Source organism: Calypte anna, chromosome 7, assembly GCF_003957555.1.
Source record: "Calypte anna isolate BGI_N300 chromosome 7, bCalAnn1_v1.p, whole genome shotgun sequence".
NCBI classification, from domain to species: Eukaryota; Metazoa; Chordata; class Aves; order Apodiformes; family Trochilidae; genus Calypte; species Calypte anna.
In genome coordinates this window covers 37,558,764-37,579,392 of record NC_044253.1, presented here as the reverse complement: position 1 = coordinate 37,579,392, position 20,629 = coordinate 37,558,764, and the positions used below count along the sequence as shown (strand labels likewise).

The window sequence follows — 20,629 nt, the reverse complement described above, 5'->3', positions numbered from 1 at the left end:
TTTTGTTCTCTATTAAGGTAAAATGCATTGACACAGTACAGATTTTTCTGCCCTGCACAGTGCATTAAAATGAAATAACTGGTGACCTTAAACTCTAGTAACTATTTTATGGCTATATTCTGAGAGCTATTATCAGATACCAGGGTAGGTTCTCTGACCAGTTTTCAATTATGCTTCTTGCAGCTATCAGATAACCTGCCAATCTCATTACTAACCCCATGCATCCTAACGGAGTCTTCATTTGCAGCTTTCAGTGTTCTTTTATGCTGCCTTACAGTGTGCTTATTAATAGACCCTATATACAGATGATCATGTATAAAGACATTTCTACCTCTATACAAATAAATCTCTATGTTCGAAATTGGCTATAGAATATTTCATTTAAAAACTACTATGTGATTCTTTAAAGCAAATGCTTGTATGCTTTTTATATGCTGGTCCTCTGATTTAAAGTGATAGCATAAAATACAAGAAAAAATTTTTTTCTCCCTACAATGACACAGGAATATTACTAAAATACAAAACACACTGCAAATGTTTCATCTTGTGCAATTCTAACTTTGTCTTTGTTAATTAGTTACAAGTACAAGCCACACGTTTTATTTTCAACATAGCATAAATGAGCTGAGCAGCAAAGAACCTCCCACAGTTCACAAAAGGGCTGAGGAAATTCAGATGACAAACACCTACCAAGCTGTAAAAATCAATTTCTTTGGAAAAGAGAACCTTATCTTTAGATACAAACAACAAATACATGTAAGTTAGCTGGCTGAAAAGATCATAGAATCATAGAATCATAGAATTGGCTGGGTTGGAAGGGACCTCAGAGATCATCGAGTCCAACCCTTGAACCACCGTTGTGGTTCCCAGCCCATGGCACTGAGTGCCACATCCAGGCTCTTTGGAAATATCTCCAGACACGGAGAATCCACTACTTCCCTGGGCAGCCCATTCCAATGCTTGATCACCCTCTCTCTAAAGAAATTATTTCTAATCTCCAACCTAAATTTCCCCTGGCACAACTTGAGACCCTGCCCTCTTCTCTTGCTGAGAGTTGCCTGGGAAAAGAGCCCAACCGCCCCCTGGCTCCAACCTCCTTTCAGGGAGTTGTAGAGAGTGATGAGGTCTCCCCTGAGCCTCCTCTTCTCCAGGCTGAACAGCCCCAGCTCTCTCAGCCTCTCCTCATAGGGTCTGTGCTCGAGTCCCTTCACCAGCCTGGTTGCCCTCCTTTGGACCTGCTCCAGGACCTTGATATCTTTCCTGAGCTGAGGGGCCCAGAACTGGACACAGGACTCAAGCTGTGGCCTCACCAGGGCTGAGCACAGGGGCAGAATCCCTTCCCTGGACCTGCTGGCCACGCTGTTCCTGATCCAGCCCAGGATGCCATTGGCCTTCTTGGCCACCTGGGCACACTGAAACAAGATGAAACACTTGAAAAGCTGACACAGTTTTAACCTTGAGCTAAAGGCAAGGATGAAAGTTGCACCATCACTCACTCTGGGAGTTAAAACTTTCATCTAGTTAACAAACAAGTGTAACAAACTATAACCATGAAGAGACCAGTAAATAAAACTGGGGTTACAGCAAAACCTACAACTTGCCCTTGTTTAGGCTGAAAAATGGCAGCCTGATTAATGCTAAAGCAAGTATGGACTGCTCCTTGAAATGAACTTGAAAAACAAGATAGATGCTGGCATTTTACTGCCATATGTCAGGGACGTGGTCCCACTGAGCTCAACTAAAATAGAGACATCCAGAGAATTGTTTTTAGGAAATACAAAGATATTGTAAAAACTAAGTATTAAATTAAATTGAAGCACAGAGCTAATTAATATTTGGTCCATTTGTATATGAACAACCAATCCTGAGGAGGCAATACTATCATGTAAACTAAACAGTACAGCTCTGTAGCTTAGCACTCCCTTAAAATATTTTAATGCAAAACTGAAGATTGGAGTTACATATTTAAACTAACAGCTTTGGCAAAAAAATTCTGCTGTGGCACAGAACACATTACTGGCAAAATAAAGGGACAAAGCAGCAAAACAAGGTCTGGGAAACTAGGACACCACAGTATTCACATTGCCCTATTTCTGGTCCACCAATTTCCACAGAAGCCATCAACAAATTCCCAGTTATGAAGGAGCTAAGGTTAGATCCTGAGGGGCACAAGCAGTGCCTTTTACATGGAAAAACACTGCTACGTTCATTTTACAGGATATAGTTTAACCCAATGTAGTCTCCAGGACAGCTTCATATTCAAGGGAAACCGTAACAGATTAGAAATTACAAAAAAATTAAGCATACTCTTACTGAAGTGGGGGGTTTGTTGCCCATCAGGCTACTCATAAGAGCTTTTGCCTAGGTAAAAAAAAAAAATTCAAGCTTTTTTTCATTTACATTTGTTTCAAATAAAGCTTTATTTTAGATACAGAGAAACACTTCAGCAGCATATGCTGTGGTAGGCACAGGCTGCCAGAGCTCTTGAGCATCTGTACATTGATAAGCAAAAAAAAAAAAAAAAAAAAGGATACATGCATTATTCCAGCACATCCTACAGTCCTCATGTGGCCCTTCTTCCCCCTTACTGAGACAAAAAACCAACAGTACTTCAGAATACATTTCACACACTATGCTGATCACTCAGTTCCAAACCAAGACCAGACCACATCTCTTGGAACTCAGTATGTTTGCTCCTAAGGAATTAATAGACAAGCAGTATAGAAAGTTGTGAACCAAATAAGCTACTGAGATCCCAAGTAAAAACCACTGCATCCTTGCTCTCATCTCTTTTCTGCTCATTCATTAATTTCTGAAAACTATCTTTACCAGTTCCCATACCCCCAGGTCTTTCATACTGCCCTCTCTTCTTGGCAGAGCTCCACCTCTGTTCTACCAGCACCCGTTCCATCCTGGGTGATGAAATTCCCTGTAATGCTTTAGCCCATGAAGATCAATACTTTTTCTGAAGATGAACTTTCTTGCCAGATTCAAACTAAGAAGACAGTTCTACATGCCTTACATAAAATTAAATGCATTGAATCCAACTCATTGGGACGTGCACATTAAATGGAAGCTTCAGATCTAGCAGACTGACAAACTACAGGGGATTGCCTTTAGCAAATTAGCACATGATCCAGAGCAAACTTCAAGGTTCTAAGGAAATTAATAGGTCAAAAAGACTAATTACTCACTTAGCTCAAAGCAGACCCAAAATCTAATTTCATGTTATAATAAAATAGTATCACACTGTATGGAGAAGCAGATGATCTACTGCAATACAGGAAAAATTGTTACATATTTTATAGTTATGAACAAGGCTTCTTTCCCTTCTAAAAGGGATTTTGGTAGCAAAGAGAAAGAAATAAAAAGTTAACACTACTTTTTCAGTCATATATTCCAGGTATTTTAGAACCTTTTCTTACATAACATTAACAATGAATTTTTACTGATGCTTTTTCAAAAAAAAATTATAAATATTTATAATACATAAATTTGCTTATAACAACTTTATTTTACTTAAACAGAATCATTATTTTCCTTTTATCACAACATATTTAGAGTTTTATAATTTATATGGTGTGTGTGCATAAGTCAATAGAAATCTTAAGCAAGCAACAAAAGGGAATTTTGTTTTTTTAAAGAGTGAGGTAAACACAATTACAAAACATTCTTAATAGAAAATCTTGCCCTCAAACAATAGTTAAAATCTATGCCTCGTTAGTATTTAGGCATTCAGTTTCAAAGTAGTGAAGTCATTAGGTCAGTGTGTATCATTAAACTGATCTCCCCACAACTTTCAGAAGCAGATCCTCAAAATTTTGAAGCAACTTATAAGAAAAATTACACTAAATCAGTACTACTGATGGCCAACATTCACGTTGACAGCTCTGGTGATCACATTCTGATGAAGATTGTACTTGCCTGGCATGAGCTAATTCTTCTGAGAAGCAAAAGTTTAGAAACTCCCAGTGCTTTTCTAATAGATGTTCTAATAGATTCCTGCTTGCATGATACTCTGTACAGATACAGACTGCAGCTTTACCTTAAATTCTTTTTTTTTTTTTAAATTACCACACTTCAATATGCATAGTGCCTGTATTTATTTTATTTATTTTATTTATTTTATTTGGATTATTTTATGATTGACAGTCTTAAGGAGGGTGCAGCCAGGTGGGGGTTGGTTTCTTTTGCCAAACGACTTTCAACAAGACAAGAGGGCAGGGTCTTAAGTTGTGCCAGGGGAAGTTTAGGTTGGATATTAGAAAGAATTTCTTTCTGGAGAGGGTGATCCGTCATTGGAATGGGCTGCCCAGGGAAGTAGTGGATTCTCCATCTCTGGAGATATTTAAAAAGAGCCTGGATGTGGCACTCAGTGCCATGGTCTAGCAACCGCAACGATGGTTCAAGGGTTGGACTCGATGATCTCTGAGGTCCCTTCCAACCCAGCCAATTCTATGATTCTATGATCTCTAACTACTGCATAGGTGTATTAACATTTCAGCTTCTTCAGTTTTAAGATATGCTGCATTTAAGAGTGGACTGATTTAAAGAGTCATTTAAATGAAGTTTTAAAAGACCAACTAATACAACAACACTCTTAAAACCACTGCTAATGGTTACATGTCCAACCAAGACCTCAAACCAGACGCATAAGCAAACCTGAGTAAACATTATATTCATTCCACAGTTGCTGACACAAACCAAGTATTGATGATATTAAAACCCTGCAAAACCAATAAACAACACAGATTATAGGCTGTCTGTTTCATGATTACTCCTGTATAATCAAGAAACCCCTTCCTGGAGGGGTTTTGTGAGAACTACACAAGAATGAATGTCTTCAGGCAGATTCATAAGGCTGCCAACAACTCACCCACCTGCTGGGAATATATACCCAACCACTTTAAAGAGCACATAGTAAGATATATAAAATAGAAAGAAAATAAGCATTCCCTTTTAAATATTTTTATGGGCTACCTGAGAAAGAGCTAGACATGAAAAATTAGACATGAAAACAGCTATGAAATTTAGATGGGATTATTTTTCCCCTGTATTCCTTTAGCACTGTGTGAGGTACATGTCATTACAACAAAGCCAACACTGGAGGATTTTTTAGTGCATATTGTGTATTGCTGTAAGATATTCATTTGGTAAGTAGGTAGATGAATTTTCTTAATGATTAGATGCCTTCTTCATTCAACTTAGCTATTAAAATCAGAATGTTTCACTAACCAAGACAAAGCATGAGAACTCAGGGGATATAATAAATCAGAATTTTCACTGGATAACTATATTTCACATCTTGTTGTACTGGTATAGAGGCATAAATGAAAAAAAAGTCACTAAAATTCAAAATTGACACCTGCTAGTGAATCCATGGCAATTAAATTACCAAAGCAAATTCCACCTTCTTTTTTTTTTCTGGTATTACTTTGTTGCACCAGCCAGCCTGGTTCTCAGAATTCTGGTTACTACGGAAGCCAGAAGCTGAGAAATTCACCTTTCTGGGGCAAAAGAGATGGGTAGCAGAAAAGACTGAAGCACTGCAGCTTGCACAGCCTCTCTTATTTAGAATTCATTTCAAATATAATCCTCTGAAACCTTAAGGGAGATGAATGACTATTTCAAAGTTGCAAATAAAAATTATATATCAAATAGAGATAACTTTGCAAGAGATTTAAACGAAAGTAAATACTACTGGTACAACTCCTGAAGCCTACAAAATAGAAAACCTTTCTTCAGGCATTTCAGAGGCTGATATTAGATTTTTCTTCTCATCTCAGTTTACTCAAGGGTTAATAATATACCTGTGATGCTCCTCTGTCAGTTTTTAATGACTTCCTGTATCAATCTAAATTGCATCAGAATTGAAGGAATGAGAAATATTAAAAATTCACAATTTATTAAAGGATACTGGGGAAGAAAGCATGCAAGACAAACATCAAAAATAATATCCCATTTAAAATATGCTACCTTAAATGCCCACATTGTATTATATGTCCTAAAAAAAATGGCCAAGTGTCTGTTAGGTGGTAAGTAAACAGAAGGCATTTCCCACTCATACTTCAAAATCATTCCTTTATTATGAAAGCAGCAAAAAAAATCATTCAGAATTATCTCCTTGTTATAATGAGACTGATTATTATAGGTTTTGTAATGATTTGTCAACACTACCCTGTAATGCTCAACATACTTGGACAGAGGGAAAATATTCCAGTATCCCTGTAGCATGAATTACCTCATTTTAACCTAAGGAGTTAGGTACAGGATGTATTCTTTGTAGTGGCCAGTGAGTACAATTAGCTGAAAAAAACAAAAAAAACATCTGTTTGTGTTCAAACATCCCCTTATTTTGGCTGAGTCAAAGGAATTAAAAATAATCATACAAAAACAAAGCAGTACCCTCTTCAAACATGATATAAAATGCTCTAGAAGTTTTAACCTTAAGACAAATAAACCTCTACAAAATCACAGTGGTAGAATATAACTACAAAGTAGTAATTCAAACATCAGTGCATGTTACTCAGTAATTACAAAGGAAAACTACTGATGCATTCAGTGACATCATTCAGTAACAGGCTGATCACTATTCTTCAGTGAAAATACTTTTCTTCCCCAAAAGCTGCAAAATCTCATACTTCTTAAAGAAAGGTATTTCCAATGTTCCAGCAATGTATGTGTTTCACTTGAAGGAAAAGATGCCCTAGCTCCTTGGAAGAAGGCCAGTGTGTAAAGACATATATAGAGAAAATACAATTGAAAGTATGCAGGCTAATGTTTCCTAACTGTAGTCCTGTATATTTAATATTATATTTTAATGTGCTAGTTAATAAATCCATATTGCAGCAACAAGATCACCCAACAAGCTATCTGTTCTATATAAAATTCTTTATTCAAGTTTCACAAATTATTAAAAATCAAACCAACAATAAATGACATCTTTTAGAAGAGTTGTTGCTGGTTCTTACTAATTTTAATTAAAATTCCACGGATGCCACAGAAAAAAGAAGGATCTGTCAAATTACAACACACGATTAAAGCAAACCAATTGACCTGAAGACAGGTCCCACATTAATATAACTCTTCTGCATACATGGACACCATCAAGATAAGTGGGAATACTGAATATATTAATGATTCAGCCACTGTCACTTTGACTCATTATTGCTTCTCTCCAGCACAGCACAATAGGAAGTGCTCCAGAATCCAGCTAAAAGACAGCTGTTAGAGTTGAACATCCTATTAGCTGCCCACCAACTGTGTTTCAAAACAAACACCACCACCAGAGACACACAAGTTCTGCTTTATCAGCAAGCGATCAAATTCCTGTAGGGAATAACTGGAAAAGAACTTAGCACCATGGAAACCTTTCTAGGGTGATGGAAATATTTGTGTTAACACCAAGACTAAAAATGGGACAGTAAACACCGGTTTCTCCCCCAAAATACTCAGAGTCACTCAGCACCTCTGATCTGGTGCCAACTGGATTGAGAGGAGCCAAATCCACCTAAATAAATACCTCAAGACAATCTATTTAAGAAACCAGGAGACAGAATTGTAGAAAGACAGGTTTTATATCCTGTGCTTAGGGAACAAAGGAAGGGAAAAGAACCTGACTACTAATTAAGAGGCACACAGCCATGACATTCTTTTGAGCAACACTGCACTGAAACTCTGCAGAACCTTTCATATTTGTTTTGCTGGGCCTCTATTCTGATCAACTTAAGTAAAGAATTTCCCCAGCTTCAGTACCCCATTACGCAAAGAAAATCTCTATTTCAGCCCAGTAAGTTTTCTCCCTTTCTCTCACAATTAAATAAGCCCCTGTGGTATTTATCACAAGTCATAATTCCTATTATTAATAGATTTTATTGTTCCAAACACACACTCAACCTATTTCCTGCATTTACCTGCAGTAAAATTACTTATTCTGTTCAGTCACTTAAAGGCTCCAGAACAGAAAAAAAAATGTTTTCCACAATGATGTGAAAAAGCTTTCATTCCTGCCTATAACGGCTGGAAGGGACAAGCACCTCCTCATTCAGTCCAGCAACATGGCCTGTATTTTCAAATATCTTGGCATCACTGACTTTTTTTTTCTACTTTAGCTCACATTAGCACACAAAAAATAGCAATCAGATTTGCTATCTCATAGAAAATAACTTTCACAAGACTGCTGCAATCATTGTTTCACTTGGGAGCCTTGCCCATTATAAAGTTGTTAATAATAAGTAATTAATAATGACTAAATATGGTGCCTTACCAAACTTCATAACCAAAGACAAGCTTCTCAGAAGCCAGACCATATATGCTATGCACTAGTGACTACTTTAACAGACTGAATCAGCTGTACACACCATATTTGTAAGACAGCCCCAAATCTGCAGCAGAGGATATAATTCCACTTGCTTCTAATTTACATCCTCTAGAAGAAAACAGTCTACTCAAAATGAAATGCACAAGTTCCAAAAGAGAATTAGTAGCTCACCCATCCTACAGTGATGTACAAGTCCCAGTCAGAGATTTGAGGAGGGGAAAAAATGAACCATCTCCCAGTCTGCAGATGGCAATGAGCTGAGGATGCAGTCAATATGCTCCAGGGGATTTAGAAATACAGGCCAACAATTACCTCATTGAATTCAACTGGGAAAAATGCAAAATTATGTATCTGACCCCTTCCAGAAGTACCTGACAAAGACTGACTGGCAGGGCAGTGCCTTTGCTGAAAACACCAAGGAGTCCTGGTGAACAATCAGCAGGAGTGCACACAAAGTGATGAAGATTAAGAGCACACCCCACTGCATCAACAGCAGCTTAGCAAACAGAGCAAGAGAAGGAATTAATCCCTCTATTTTAGCACTCACTAGACTGCACCTAGAAACTGCATTCAGATTTAGACCCACAGACAGAAATGTGCCTTGTTTAACCTTGAGAAGGCTTTTGGTGACCTAAGCAACAGCCTTCCAATACTCATGAGCTTGGCAAGAAGACCAAGGCAAGTTGTCTGTCCTGACACCTGGCAAGATGGCAAAAAGCAACAGTCACAAATTGCAGGGAAGGATCTGACTAGACACGAGGAAACTTTTTTTCTCTCTGAGGATAAAGAATCATTGGAGAAGGTCATCCAGAGAGGTTTTCCATTTCTGGACATTTCCAAGGCCTGATAGGAAAGAGCTCCCAGGACTGAACTTAGCGTTGACCCTGCTTTAAGTAGGTTGTACGAAAGTGCTCGATATCCCCTCCAGCCTGAATACCTCTGTGATTCCAGGTCCTCAAAGTTGATTCCAAATCACAGAAACCACTCAAAGAAAAACTCACAAAGAACAAACAACATCTTCCCTTACTTGTGGTTAATTTCAGCTGCTAATTTTAATACACTTGGCAAATCTAGCTAGATGTTTTAGTAGGAATACAGCATCCTGTAGCGATGATGCAAATTCTATGCTTTATCAAAGAAATGGGATCATAAGATAAAACTTACCTTGCATGGCCTTATTTGGTATCACTTATAGTCAATGAAAACATAAGCACTGATGATTCTGAAACTAAGAGCAGTCTGATTAATGAAAGGATAACTTGGACCCACTACAACAGACCAACCTACAATATGAAACCCAAAAATTACATGGACACTAATAAGAAAGCTCAGCCACTGACTAAAGATTCAGATAGATAAAAGACTGATGAAAAATAAAGAAATAAATGTACGTCAACCAGAGGAAAACATTGCAGATGAACTACAAGTAACCATCTAGAAACTTAACATCAAATCTAAATTCAACTCTTTCCTACAAATTAGCTGCATGAAAATGGGTCAGTGCTTCAATTTATCTTGCTATACCACACTGTCTTTAGTAAGAGCACTCAAGCAAGCACTGCACTGAAGCACTCATTAATCAAACGACACTCTACAGACCTTAGAGCACTTTTGGGGTGCAGTGGTCCTGCCAATAATGCATTTCAACAAGAGTCTGCTGGGAACATGTTGAAGTGTATCTGAGATTCTTTGTATTTTGATACCTCGTGACCTCCTAATGGTTCAATATGTGCCACGCACTGATACCCTATAACCACTACATTATGATCAACATAAAAATCCCACTCTCCACCACAGCTAACTGGCCACTGTATGCAGGTTAACCTGCTACAGCTGCCAGCAGGTCAGGTAAGAAGCACACCAAAATTATCACTGTTTAAGATGGAACAAGGAAAATCAGAAGGCAGGGGACCAAGTTTTTTTGTTTGTTTTGTTTTTCCTCTCTAACCCACCAAGAGCTACAACTTATTTCCAGTGTCATGCTGCCTCTTGCCTCTTCCACTGGCAGGACTGCACCGTCTTTAAGTACCATGTGCTATCAAGAGGAAATGCAGAATGCTGAAGCAAGAAGGGTCATGTGAAAAGTCCAGCAGTAGGATCTGATCTCCTTCAGCTAGGGAAACAACTGTGCTCTGAAGTCTGACTTACATCTTTTGAGACAGTGAAGACTCTCTTCTAGCCCATATGATACAGAACAATCACAACCTTGGGAAAGAGAAAGAACAAGAAATTGAGGGAGAAGGAATAAGGATAGCTCAAGACCCTGACAGGATTCATACCTACACTTTGGTTAGCCTTAGGGGTTTCATGCATGCACAGACAGGTAAGAGCATCACTACCAAACCCTGGCAACCCCAGCAGGTCACCCAAGAGCTACATCAGGCAAGAACACACATCACCAGGGTCATGCCATACATGTACTGTAAACTGCAGATCTGTCAGCATTTTGTTTACAAGAATGCATAATAAGCTTTCAGTTAGAGGGCAAGCAGAACCATTTGAAAAGTTATGGCAGCTGCTCCAACTGAGATGGGAGAAGGAGAGTTTCTTCACATCATCTACAGACAGCTGACAACTGCTTGTGAAATTTAAAGCATATAATATAGTTTGTTACTTGACAGAACTGCTGATGCTACACTTGAGTCCTGTGTTCTGTCCAAGAAGCTGCATTTAAGGTAACTTGTACCTCTGGAGTATTTTCCACACATACTGAACTGTCTTCTCTTAGTCACAAGAATCTCCTCACACTACAGTATACGTGTGCTCTCTCATATCTAAGAGATATATGAGATATATATATATGTCTAAGAATCATTCCTTCCTGATCCATGTCCTTCCTAAAATGATAGGACAATACATACACCAAAGGTGACCTTCTGTACAGTCTCTTCTGTAGATGTAAAAGGGAGATGTGCAGGAGCCATACAAACATACACCCTAGCTGTGCCACCTCAGATGTTTGGAAAGTCTGCCCTTTCCCAGGCACCCAGCTCTTCTGTGGGATAGATCTGGAATACATATTTCAACTGAAAAGTTGCACTACAGCTTGAGTGAAATCTCCCCTGCTAAATACGTGGCTTACAGAGTGCACTCCTGAAGAATAACTCATTTCCTTGAACTTCCTAAACATCAGTTCCCTAGCACAGGTTGTTTCAGCAAATACACTTGCATATTGGTGACTGCAAAGTTGTGCACACTCACATCCTCCCCTCCAGCATGTGCTAGCATGAAAACTTCTTTCAAACATCAAGTTTTCAACAATTAGTGCCAGAGAGGCAAGCCAGTAAATACAAAGGCTGCTTTGCAGCCTGCTGAATACAGTTTCTTGTAGATGTGTGGAAGATGACACTTTAGGAGCACCCATGGGATGGAGCAGAACACCTCTGGCAAGCTAGGATTAGGTCAGAGGAGATAGGTATGGCTATTTCATCCAGCTGAACACAGAAGTGTTACTCAAGGGTATACTACTTCCTATGGTGCAATGTAAATTCTTGATCACAGGCTCTGGGTGCTCCTGAACCATATGAGATTGCTGGATCTTGTGAATTAGGAGTTAAAGACATTATCAGGAGTGATAGAGAGGACTCATCTGCTCTGTCACATTGTGCTTCAAATCTCTATTCATTAAAGAAGGACATAGTGAATATAAAAATATACAACTATCAAGACAACAAAGTAACTTGAGCAGTTTTTCCAGTTTTGAAACACCAAAAATTAAGTTTATTTTGAATAAACCTTCCACTCAGATCTTTGCTTGTCTTCAAAGACTTCATCTACTGAGCTAATTCACCAAGAAAGCATGCTATAGATCCCCACTGACCCAGATATTAGTTGCATTCCAAATCCAGAACTGCATTTTTCTTACCCTGACAGCAATTCCATGAATGTTTTAACATACCAATTGGCCTTTGATGATGTCTCCTCTGCTGACATAAGCATAAGAAAGTTACCTCCTCCTTGTGCATTCAGGAAGACAACACACAAGAGTTTAGAAAAATCTTAACTACTTATCTCTTGCCTAAAACACTGCTTCACATTAGACAGCAACTCATCACCACATGCAATCAGATAGTATTGAGAAGTGGGCACAGAATCAAGTTCTACAGGCAGCAGCAAGACAGCATATTCATTTTAAGCAAGTACAAAAGTCATCTTTTATTGTCTTATGGGTTTGCCAACAATCACAAATCTCTCTCATCAACCTTAACAAACAGAACTACCTGCATAAATATGCATAACCAATTCCAATTCTCTCTCCTTTGTTCAGGACCACTGTTAGCTATTACTTTTCAATTTCACCCTACAAAAGTCAAGCTAATCTTCCCATTACACACCAAGTCAGCTGCAAAAAAGAAAAGAAAAAATTCCCTAAATATGGGATTATGAGGCAGATTGGGAATGGTCTTTTCTTCTTTATGCTGGGATTACAAAAGGTACAGAGTGCACCCACAGCGTAGAACATGCAGTTATATAACAAAAACTAAAAATAATACCTATTTCACAACTTCAATTTAAAGTCTCCACATGAAAAAGGACTTCTGACATTAAGATGGTGTATATCATCCTATGTGCTGTCTATATGCATGACAACAGCATCTATTTACACAATTTATGTTTTCCCAGAAGAATTTTGCTCACCAGATCTGCCACAGAACTGCTGCAGTTAAGCATCACATACTAAATTAGTGATCTCTGCTGTTTACTGACTAATATCTGCATTATAAAGAAAATAAAAACACACCACATCAAGATTATCTCATCATGAACATCCTAAGTACACAAACCATACCTCCTGTAAAGAATGTGCAGGAAGAAGGGAAGAAGGAAAACAAAGCCAGATTTGCCTAGATCAGAGCCATGACTATGATTTACTGAATCCTGTGCTCAAGCCTGCTGAGCTCAATGCTGAGTATTCAAAGCTCACAGTGACTGCAATTGCTTCTGCACACCAGAGCCCAGATTTCTGAAGTGCCACACAGAAAATGGAAAACACACTGGGAATAACAAGGCATCAAGACAGGTTCCTCCACTTCAGCAATCACAACCCTAACCAGTGAGGCCCACCTATCTCTTACTGAATTTTTTTTTCTAGAATTTGGAAGAATAGCTACATCCACTTGATAACATGTGTCAAAGTAAATCCATGAACCTGGAACCCTCTTCTGCATGTCTTGCCTTGCCACGTCTTCAGAATGGATTTATTTTCTGGCCATTCTGAGTTTTTTGTTGCTTATACAGAAGAAGATACAAACTACAAAAACCTGTTAAGTCTTGATGTGCAACCACCTTCTCACTGCTACATTTACATGTCAGCAGCAGAGTCTGCACCCCAAACCACTGTACACAGCTGTGCTGGATTTAGTTTCTCTTCTCAGACAGCATAGTAATTATTACACTGGCAAAAGTCTGTTAATCCAGGAGAGAACTGACCTGTAAAACTGTATAATTAGCTTCGATAGAACAGAGACATCAATAGAAGAATATCAAATGAGAAAAGGTTGTGAAATTCAGCCTTAGCTCTGCACCTTCCCTGTTTTAGAAGGTTCCTTCACTCTAAACACCAGGGTCACAAACACAGAGCATAAATCCAAATCAGCCAGACCACTCCTTACTTGCAGAAGCCACTGCCTGCCTGGCAGTTCCCAGCAGAGGACCTACAGCTGCTGCAGGAGTGGCCTCTTCAGATCATTCCCCTGCAGGATTATGCTGCTGCCAGTCTTCTACTGGAAAGGCAACAGCCATTTATCCTGCCTACTTTTCAGCTGTAAACTATCAAAATATAAATTTCATGGGAAAAGACATTAGTATCTGATATACACCTTATCTGGAGCCAGACTCTTTATTTTTAAAATTTAAAAGTATCAATATATCAAAAATAACTTCTCTGCTCTACTGAAAGGAAATTCCACACACAAAACCAACGATGCCCAGCAGCTTCTTCAGAATAACTGAAGTTTAATAGATGTCATTAGATTAATCCCTATTGGCTTTTTCTCAATTTTTGGGAAAGAAAAACGTATTCAAGACCCTTTAAATAACTAGCCAACAAGTGAAATAAAGCTTTAAATGTATTTTAGCTTAACATAAACAAATGCTGAGGATCAGCTCAAACTGTACTGATATTTGCAACCTGGGACTGCTGCATACTACAAGACACTTCCAGGACCTCATACCTCAAAACCTATGAAGCACAATAACCAACTAGAAGAAAGCAGCAGTAACTAGGCACGTGGGTCTGCAACAGCAAGAACAGCAAACCAACAGCATCAGCATCAAGTTGTCTAGCACCAACAAAGATTTGGGCTAGGGATGAAGGTGGTAACAGAGCTTCTTGAAAAGAAATCAATACCCGAAACCAAAGAAAATTGTTGAGTTACAAAACTGTCATGGTTCTCCCCCCTTTTAGTTTTGCCACTCAGTTTTTAATGAGCAAAATGCTCACTGTACAGCTTAGAAACACTGCCAATGCCTAAATGGGGTTTGTTGTGATTAATGCTGTATTCCTCTAAAAGCATGATGGGGAAAAAAACAGTGAAAAATTAACAGTTGAAAAGGAAAAGCAAGAGCCAAGCTGCTCAAAGACCCTTCTTCAAAGTCCTCGTTTATACGTTTGGAAAACAAAAAACACAAGAAAGCCAAATCACCAAACCCACAGAAGAAACTGAAAAGCAAACCAAGGCGTTTTAAGAGTGCATCCAGAGAATTTAAAAGTGTGTTCAGTTTCTACAAAAGTCTAGTCTCTTCTTCTACAACATCTTTAAGAAGTTCAGTAAAGACCACAATTCAATAGCTTTGCTTATATTTCCTAATTAGCATACATACTTTGGCAGCTTTGTAAACTGGCTTCAATTCAACAAAACACTAACCATATGCCTGAAAGGAAGAACATCTTATACCTTCTTGAAGTCAACAGAAATAGAAACACGCATGTATGTTAAAAAGGAAACATATGCTCTAGTGATATGTCCAAATAGAGCCTTGGTGCTAAGAGGTCTTAAATAATTCATGGTCGAAACCATTTTGAAATCTTTGGTGAAATGCAGTATGTCAAGAATAATACTGGGTTTATCCTTATTTAAGCCTTCAGAATATAGATATTTTTTAGAAGAAACACCTTAACACTTGCCCCAGCTCTGCAAAGGGGTAACCTCACACATACCACCATAATACCAGGACCTGAAATAGGCACATTATTTTCATACTCCAAGCTGCTGGAGATAAATGAGATATTTCTTCCTTCCACGGAGGAGATGCAAAAACTAACAAGCTCACCAGCCTCATCACTCGTTTCGTAGGCTTAAAATGCTTGCACAGGTACCAGCTTGATTTATTTTATATTGATATACACATAGACAGATAGATAAGGATATAATGTGTATACATATATTATAAAAATCTCTTGTTTTGGTGACCCCTGACAGCAGAGAGGCATTCACAGAGCTGCTCTCTCCCCCAGAGAGGAGGTCTGGGTCTCTCCCAGACCATTTGCCTTCAGGGAGCACCTCCAGCTAGGTCAGCAGCAGGCTACACCATGTCGGGGTTCTACATTTCCCCAGACCACAGCCCCGCTCCAGCAGCTGCACGCAGATCTTCTGACATTAAAGATGGATCCCGCTCACCCCGCAGCAGCAGCCACCGCTACCGGCAACGTTACAAACGCGGCGTCTCGGCTGAGGAACGCCGCACGGCACCACAAGACCCCGCTATCACCGGCTGCACCCCGGGAACCCCTCAGCAGCCCGGCTCCTGAGGGTCGCCGACCCCCTCCCCCGGAGAGGAGGAAGGCGGCGGCCCGGGGGGGCCCCGATGGCGCGGCCCCCCGGGGAGGAATGAGGAGAAATATCCACAGGGAACGCGGAAAACTGGGGTATCAACCCGGCAGTGGGAGAGGGAAGCAGGGGTTCGGTACCTGAGGCCGCGGCGGGGGTGACCCCCAGTAGCGCCGCCCGCTGCTGCTGCTGCTGCTGTTGCGGGCGGGTTGCGGCAGCCGCGGCGTCGACGGCGGGCGGCCGCCCCATCAGCAACAGCAGGGCGGCCGTCAGCCCCAGGAGCAGGGAGGAGAGGCGCCCGCAGGTCCCCGCCATGGCGAGCAGCCCGGGGGCAGCGGAGGCATATTGCGGGCAAGGAGGAGGAGGAGGCGGGCGGGAGGCCGGGACCGGCGGCTCCGGATCCGCTGCGGAGGCAAGGGCGGCCCGCCCGCCCTGCGCGTGACGGCAGCGGGGCGGGCGCTTCTCCGGCTGAGGCGCGGGGCGGAGCCATGGCTCCGCAGGGACCGTGGTGGTGGGAGAGGGGCCGGGACGAGAGGTCTCTGGGTAGGGGTGTCCGTCGCTGGTTCTCCGCCGGCGCTGCTCTGGCTCTCGAGTCCTGGGCGGTGAGGAATAGCGGCTTTCCGGAGCAGCAAAGCCCTTGGCGGCGATGGCTGAGGTGCGCCGCGCGGCCCCGGTGTGTGAGGAATAGGCGGGCCTGCCCGGGCTGCTGCGCTGAGCCCTTATCCTGGAAACTACACTGCCCCTGAACTCAGTTATCCTGGAAACTACCCCGCCCCGTGGGCCCTTCCAGCCCTCCGAACTGGCCGCGTTTAAGGCAATTCCCACACTTGTTGCTTAGAGTTTGGCAACCCCGGTTGCAGCCGCTTGGGATTGCCTTGTGTCAACTTAGAAATCATCTGCCAGGCGCTGGTAAGTGGCAGTCATTGTGGCAGTCAGCTCTACCCCTAGCACCTCTTGGAATTCTGATTCTACAACACGAGGCAGAGCTCCACCATCATCATCGGTTTACTGGAGACATTCAAAACCCGCCTGGACACGTTCCTATGCGAAGTGCTCTAGGTGGCCCTGCTCTGGCAGGGGGGGTTGGACTGGATGATCTTTCGAGGTCCCTTCCAACCCCAAGGATTCTATGATTCTGATACCAACACTCATTTTTTTAGAATTAAGGCTAAACATGAACACTGATAAAATGAAATCTGTAGGGAGTGGAATCCCACTAAGTTTGTGTGCAATAGGTAAGACTGCTACCTCTCAGCAAAGGCAGCACATCTGGACAAAGCAAACTCAGCCACAGCGTGCAGCCATCTGCAGGGATTGAGGGTAAAACACATGCTAGGATCACTTCACCGTGTACTTCACACTACTCTGGATGAGTGTGGCCACACCATGCAGCTATCTGCAGGGATTGAGGGTAAAACACATGCTAGGATCACTTCACCGTGTACTTCACACTACTCTGGATGAGTGTGGCCACACCATGATTTCAGAGAGGCAAACATTCACTTCAAGGGCTTTCAGAGTTGGAATGCTAAGTTTTCTTTGTATGTTTGAATAGTAAATATAAATCTCTTTTTAAAGTATAAAGTTATATCGCTTTCCTTTTAATACAGATTGCTTAAATAAAAGTATTTATTCTACACATTGATCCATTGGGCCAAATATGCAGGTTTCAGACCTCAAAATTTCTTCAATTCAGTGGAACAGAGAGGTGAATAGAGTTACAAACTATACAGGAGTTTTTCCATACTGAAAGGAGGAACTGCTATCAATGCATATTTTCAACATCTCTCGCATAAATAAGAAAAAAATATTATTTTCTGTATTATTTAATGCCATTCCATACAGCATAATGCAATTAATTAATTGGCATTAAGAACAACCTCAAATAGATGTGGGATTATAGAAAATACAAGTCACTTTTATGGTGGTTGCTGATACTTTGTTGACATGTTTTGGGACAGCTGAAGAATGGACTGACTTCACCCACCTGTGCATTGTGAATGATCACTGCATCTGCATAGTGCTGCAGGAGGAAACCTACACCCTCCCAGCAGGTACCTTTCAATCCTTTTCTTTAGAAAGTTTGGATACGTCATTCATGTCTTCATTTCATTTAATCTTTTTTTTAAGTAAGCAAAAGAGAGCAAAATCAAGTAAGTCATTCACTCCATAAGGAACTCTCTTCCAGCAACTCACAAGGAAGAGAGATTTTGTTTAGAAAACTTTTTTTTTGTATAGAAAACATTCTTTTTTCAATGGGAAACATTTGTTCAGTGCTTGATTGCCTAGTTAACATCTTTCATCCAGCTTCTTATTTCTATTGTATATTATGCATCGAGAAGAAAAAAGGGCTGCATCTGCACAGGCTCTGCTATAGCTGCATTTATTTTGGAAACTGCAGTGTTGCATGTTCCTTAGTGGCAGAAACAGGTTTGCAGAAAGCTAACACTTTGAGCAGTTTGCTTCCTTTGGTAATGAGTTGTATGATGAATCATTACTTGTTATTAGGAAGGTGTGGGTAACATATATCTTAATTTCCAAATGTTTGTAGACTTGGGCTTCTAGAAAGATTCAAATCAGATTTATTTGAGGAGTAATTAAACCAACTCAGCAGCTGCAACATTTCAGATTAATGTGGATGATGTGACTATGAACAATTATTCATTTATAATATTCTGAAAGAAATTAATGTTGATGGCATGAATATCTGCAATTCATAGAGTTCTGAAACAGCCTATTAAATGTGTGATAAAAGGGTTTCTTGAAAATGCCTCTGAAAGGGCAGTAACTTTTGGAAATTAATCATTTGTACTGCATTTAGCTAATTACTGCACTGTGAAGTAAACATATACACCTTTCTTGTGACACAAAATATTTACTGCTAACAAAAAGAAATATGACTGTTAAACAGAATGTAATACTAAGATAAAATCAATTTAATAATACAGGAAAAAACCTTACCTCTCTCAGAATTTTCCTAGGACAGGTATCCACTGTTTTCTACAGTGCTGTTGCAGCTATAAAATCTGAAATATTTCTTTCTGGCATACAATAATTTTAGTAGGTAATCAGTTTTCTGGTGACAGAATCTAATTTGTGACTAGATCCTTCCTTGTCAGGTTTCTCAGGTTAATATGTGCCACTTTAGCTGAGAATGTAAAAATTGTGTAAATGGGACATTTTCATAATTTGTAGACAACTGTTGATTACAAATTTACTATAAAACATTTTCAGGTGAATTCAGTGCATATTTACAAACACACCTAGAATTAAAAAAAACAAACAGAATTCCTGTTAATTAAGAGGTGTTTTATTCCAAAATTCTAAATATCAAAATCAATACTTACATTTTTCATTTTATCCAATCATAATATTTTGAAATTTTATACATATACAGGAAAATACAACCTCATAAATTCAATCAAATTTGATTTAGAATGAAAAGAATGAGTTGAAAGAAAAAACATAGCTTAACAGCTATGTATTTGATCTCAGTACAAAATTACTGAGCCATGCTACCCACAGTTTTTGCAAAATTTATAATTTAATAAAAAATAAGGTGACTTTAAATGTATATTGCTCTCCTTAAGTGTACTGAAGACGTTTGAAAAGAGTTCAATCACTGAAAATATTTCCATTTATGTTACACTTATTTAGTACATGACTAAAATCTGAAATGCAGCACTCTCATTAGTATGTTAATTTTGTGCTTGTGCAAACAATGCTCTACTGATCTAATACACAAGCAAAACAAAAAAAAAAAGTGAAAATATTCTATTACAAAGAAATAAAAGTTTACATTTTCAACATATCTGTATCACAGCAGATACAGTTTTCCTTTATAGAAAGGGCCACCTAAACCTGTAAGAGTTTTATTAAGATACAAACACTACATTAAATCATCATTTACTTTGCAAAAGCCAAGGTTCAACTTAATCAAACTTAATATGTCATATTTGGAGAAGGTCATTGAATGAAATGTTAGATTTCCTGGTTTATAGACAAACTCTACACATTGGAAAAAAACCATCAAAATACTAAATAATAATCACATGAAAGAGTAGTAGCACTGCTGTTAACCCATTATTGTATAGTCTCTAGTCAAATCTTCCAGTGGACTTAAAGATTCTGTACCAATTCCCAGTAACTCAAGAGTTAGTAATGGATACCCTTTAGAATATACATCATGTTTCACCCAATGTGGGTGATCAGAACCTTTCTATATCACTCATTTATCATGCCAACTTAACACACTGGTTTTGATAATGTCCTTAAAAATACTGACTGCTGCAAGTCAACAAATGCTACATCTCCCTAGGCAGACAACAATAATCAGACAATTTGGCAGTGAACTAGATCTGATCATGTAATATTGCACTTTGGAACTGGATTGGAGATTCTATACCAAGGAATTCAGATCCCACTCAAGTCAATGAGAGTCTTTAGAGTTCAGCATACAAACATGATCCAAACTGTGGGATTTGTTTGTAGGAGGCTACTGTCAATAGAGAACTAATGGGTTCTTCCCAGCTCAGAAACA

The 20,629-nt window shown here is 39.6% G+C and overlaps 1 protein-coding gene across 1 annotated transcript in view; it reads right to left on the bottom strand.

Moving 5' to 3' along the window:
• Positions 1-16,523, bottom strand: part of FAM171B (family with sequence similarity 171 member B) — a 38,547-nt gene extending 22,024 nt beyond the window's left edge. The window contains exon 1 of the mRNA XM_030454525.1: positions 16,230-16,523. Within this exon, the coding sequence (XP_030310385.1) occupies positions 16,230-16,404 (175 nt within the window). The 5' untranslated portion in view covers positions 16,405-16,523. The remainder of the gene's footprint in view (positions 1-16,229) is intronic.
• Between the last annotated feature and the right edge of the window lie 4,106 nt (positions 16,524-20,629).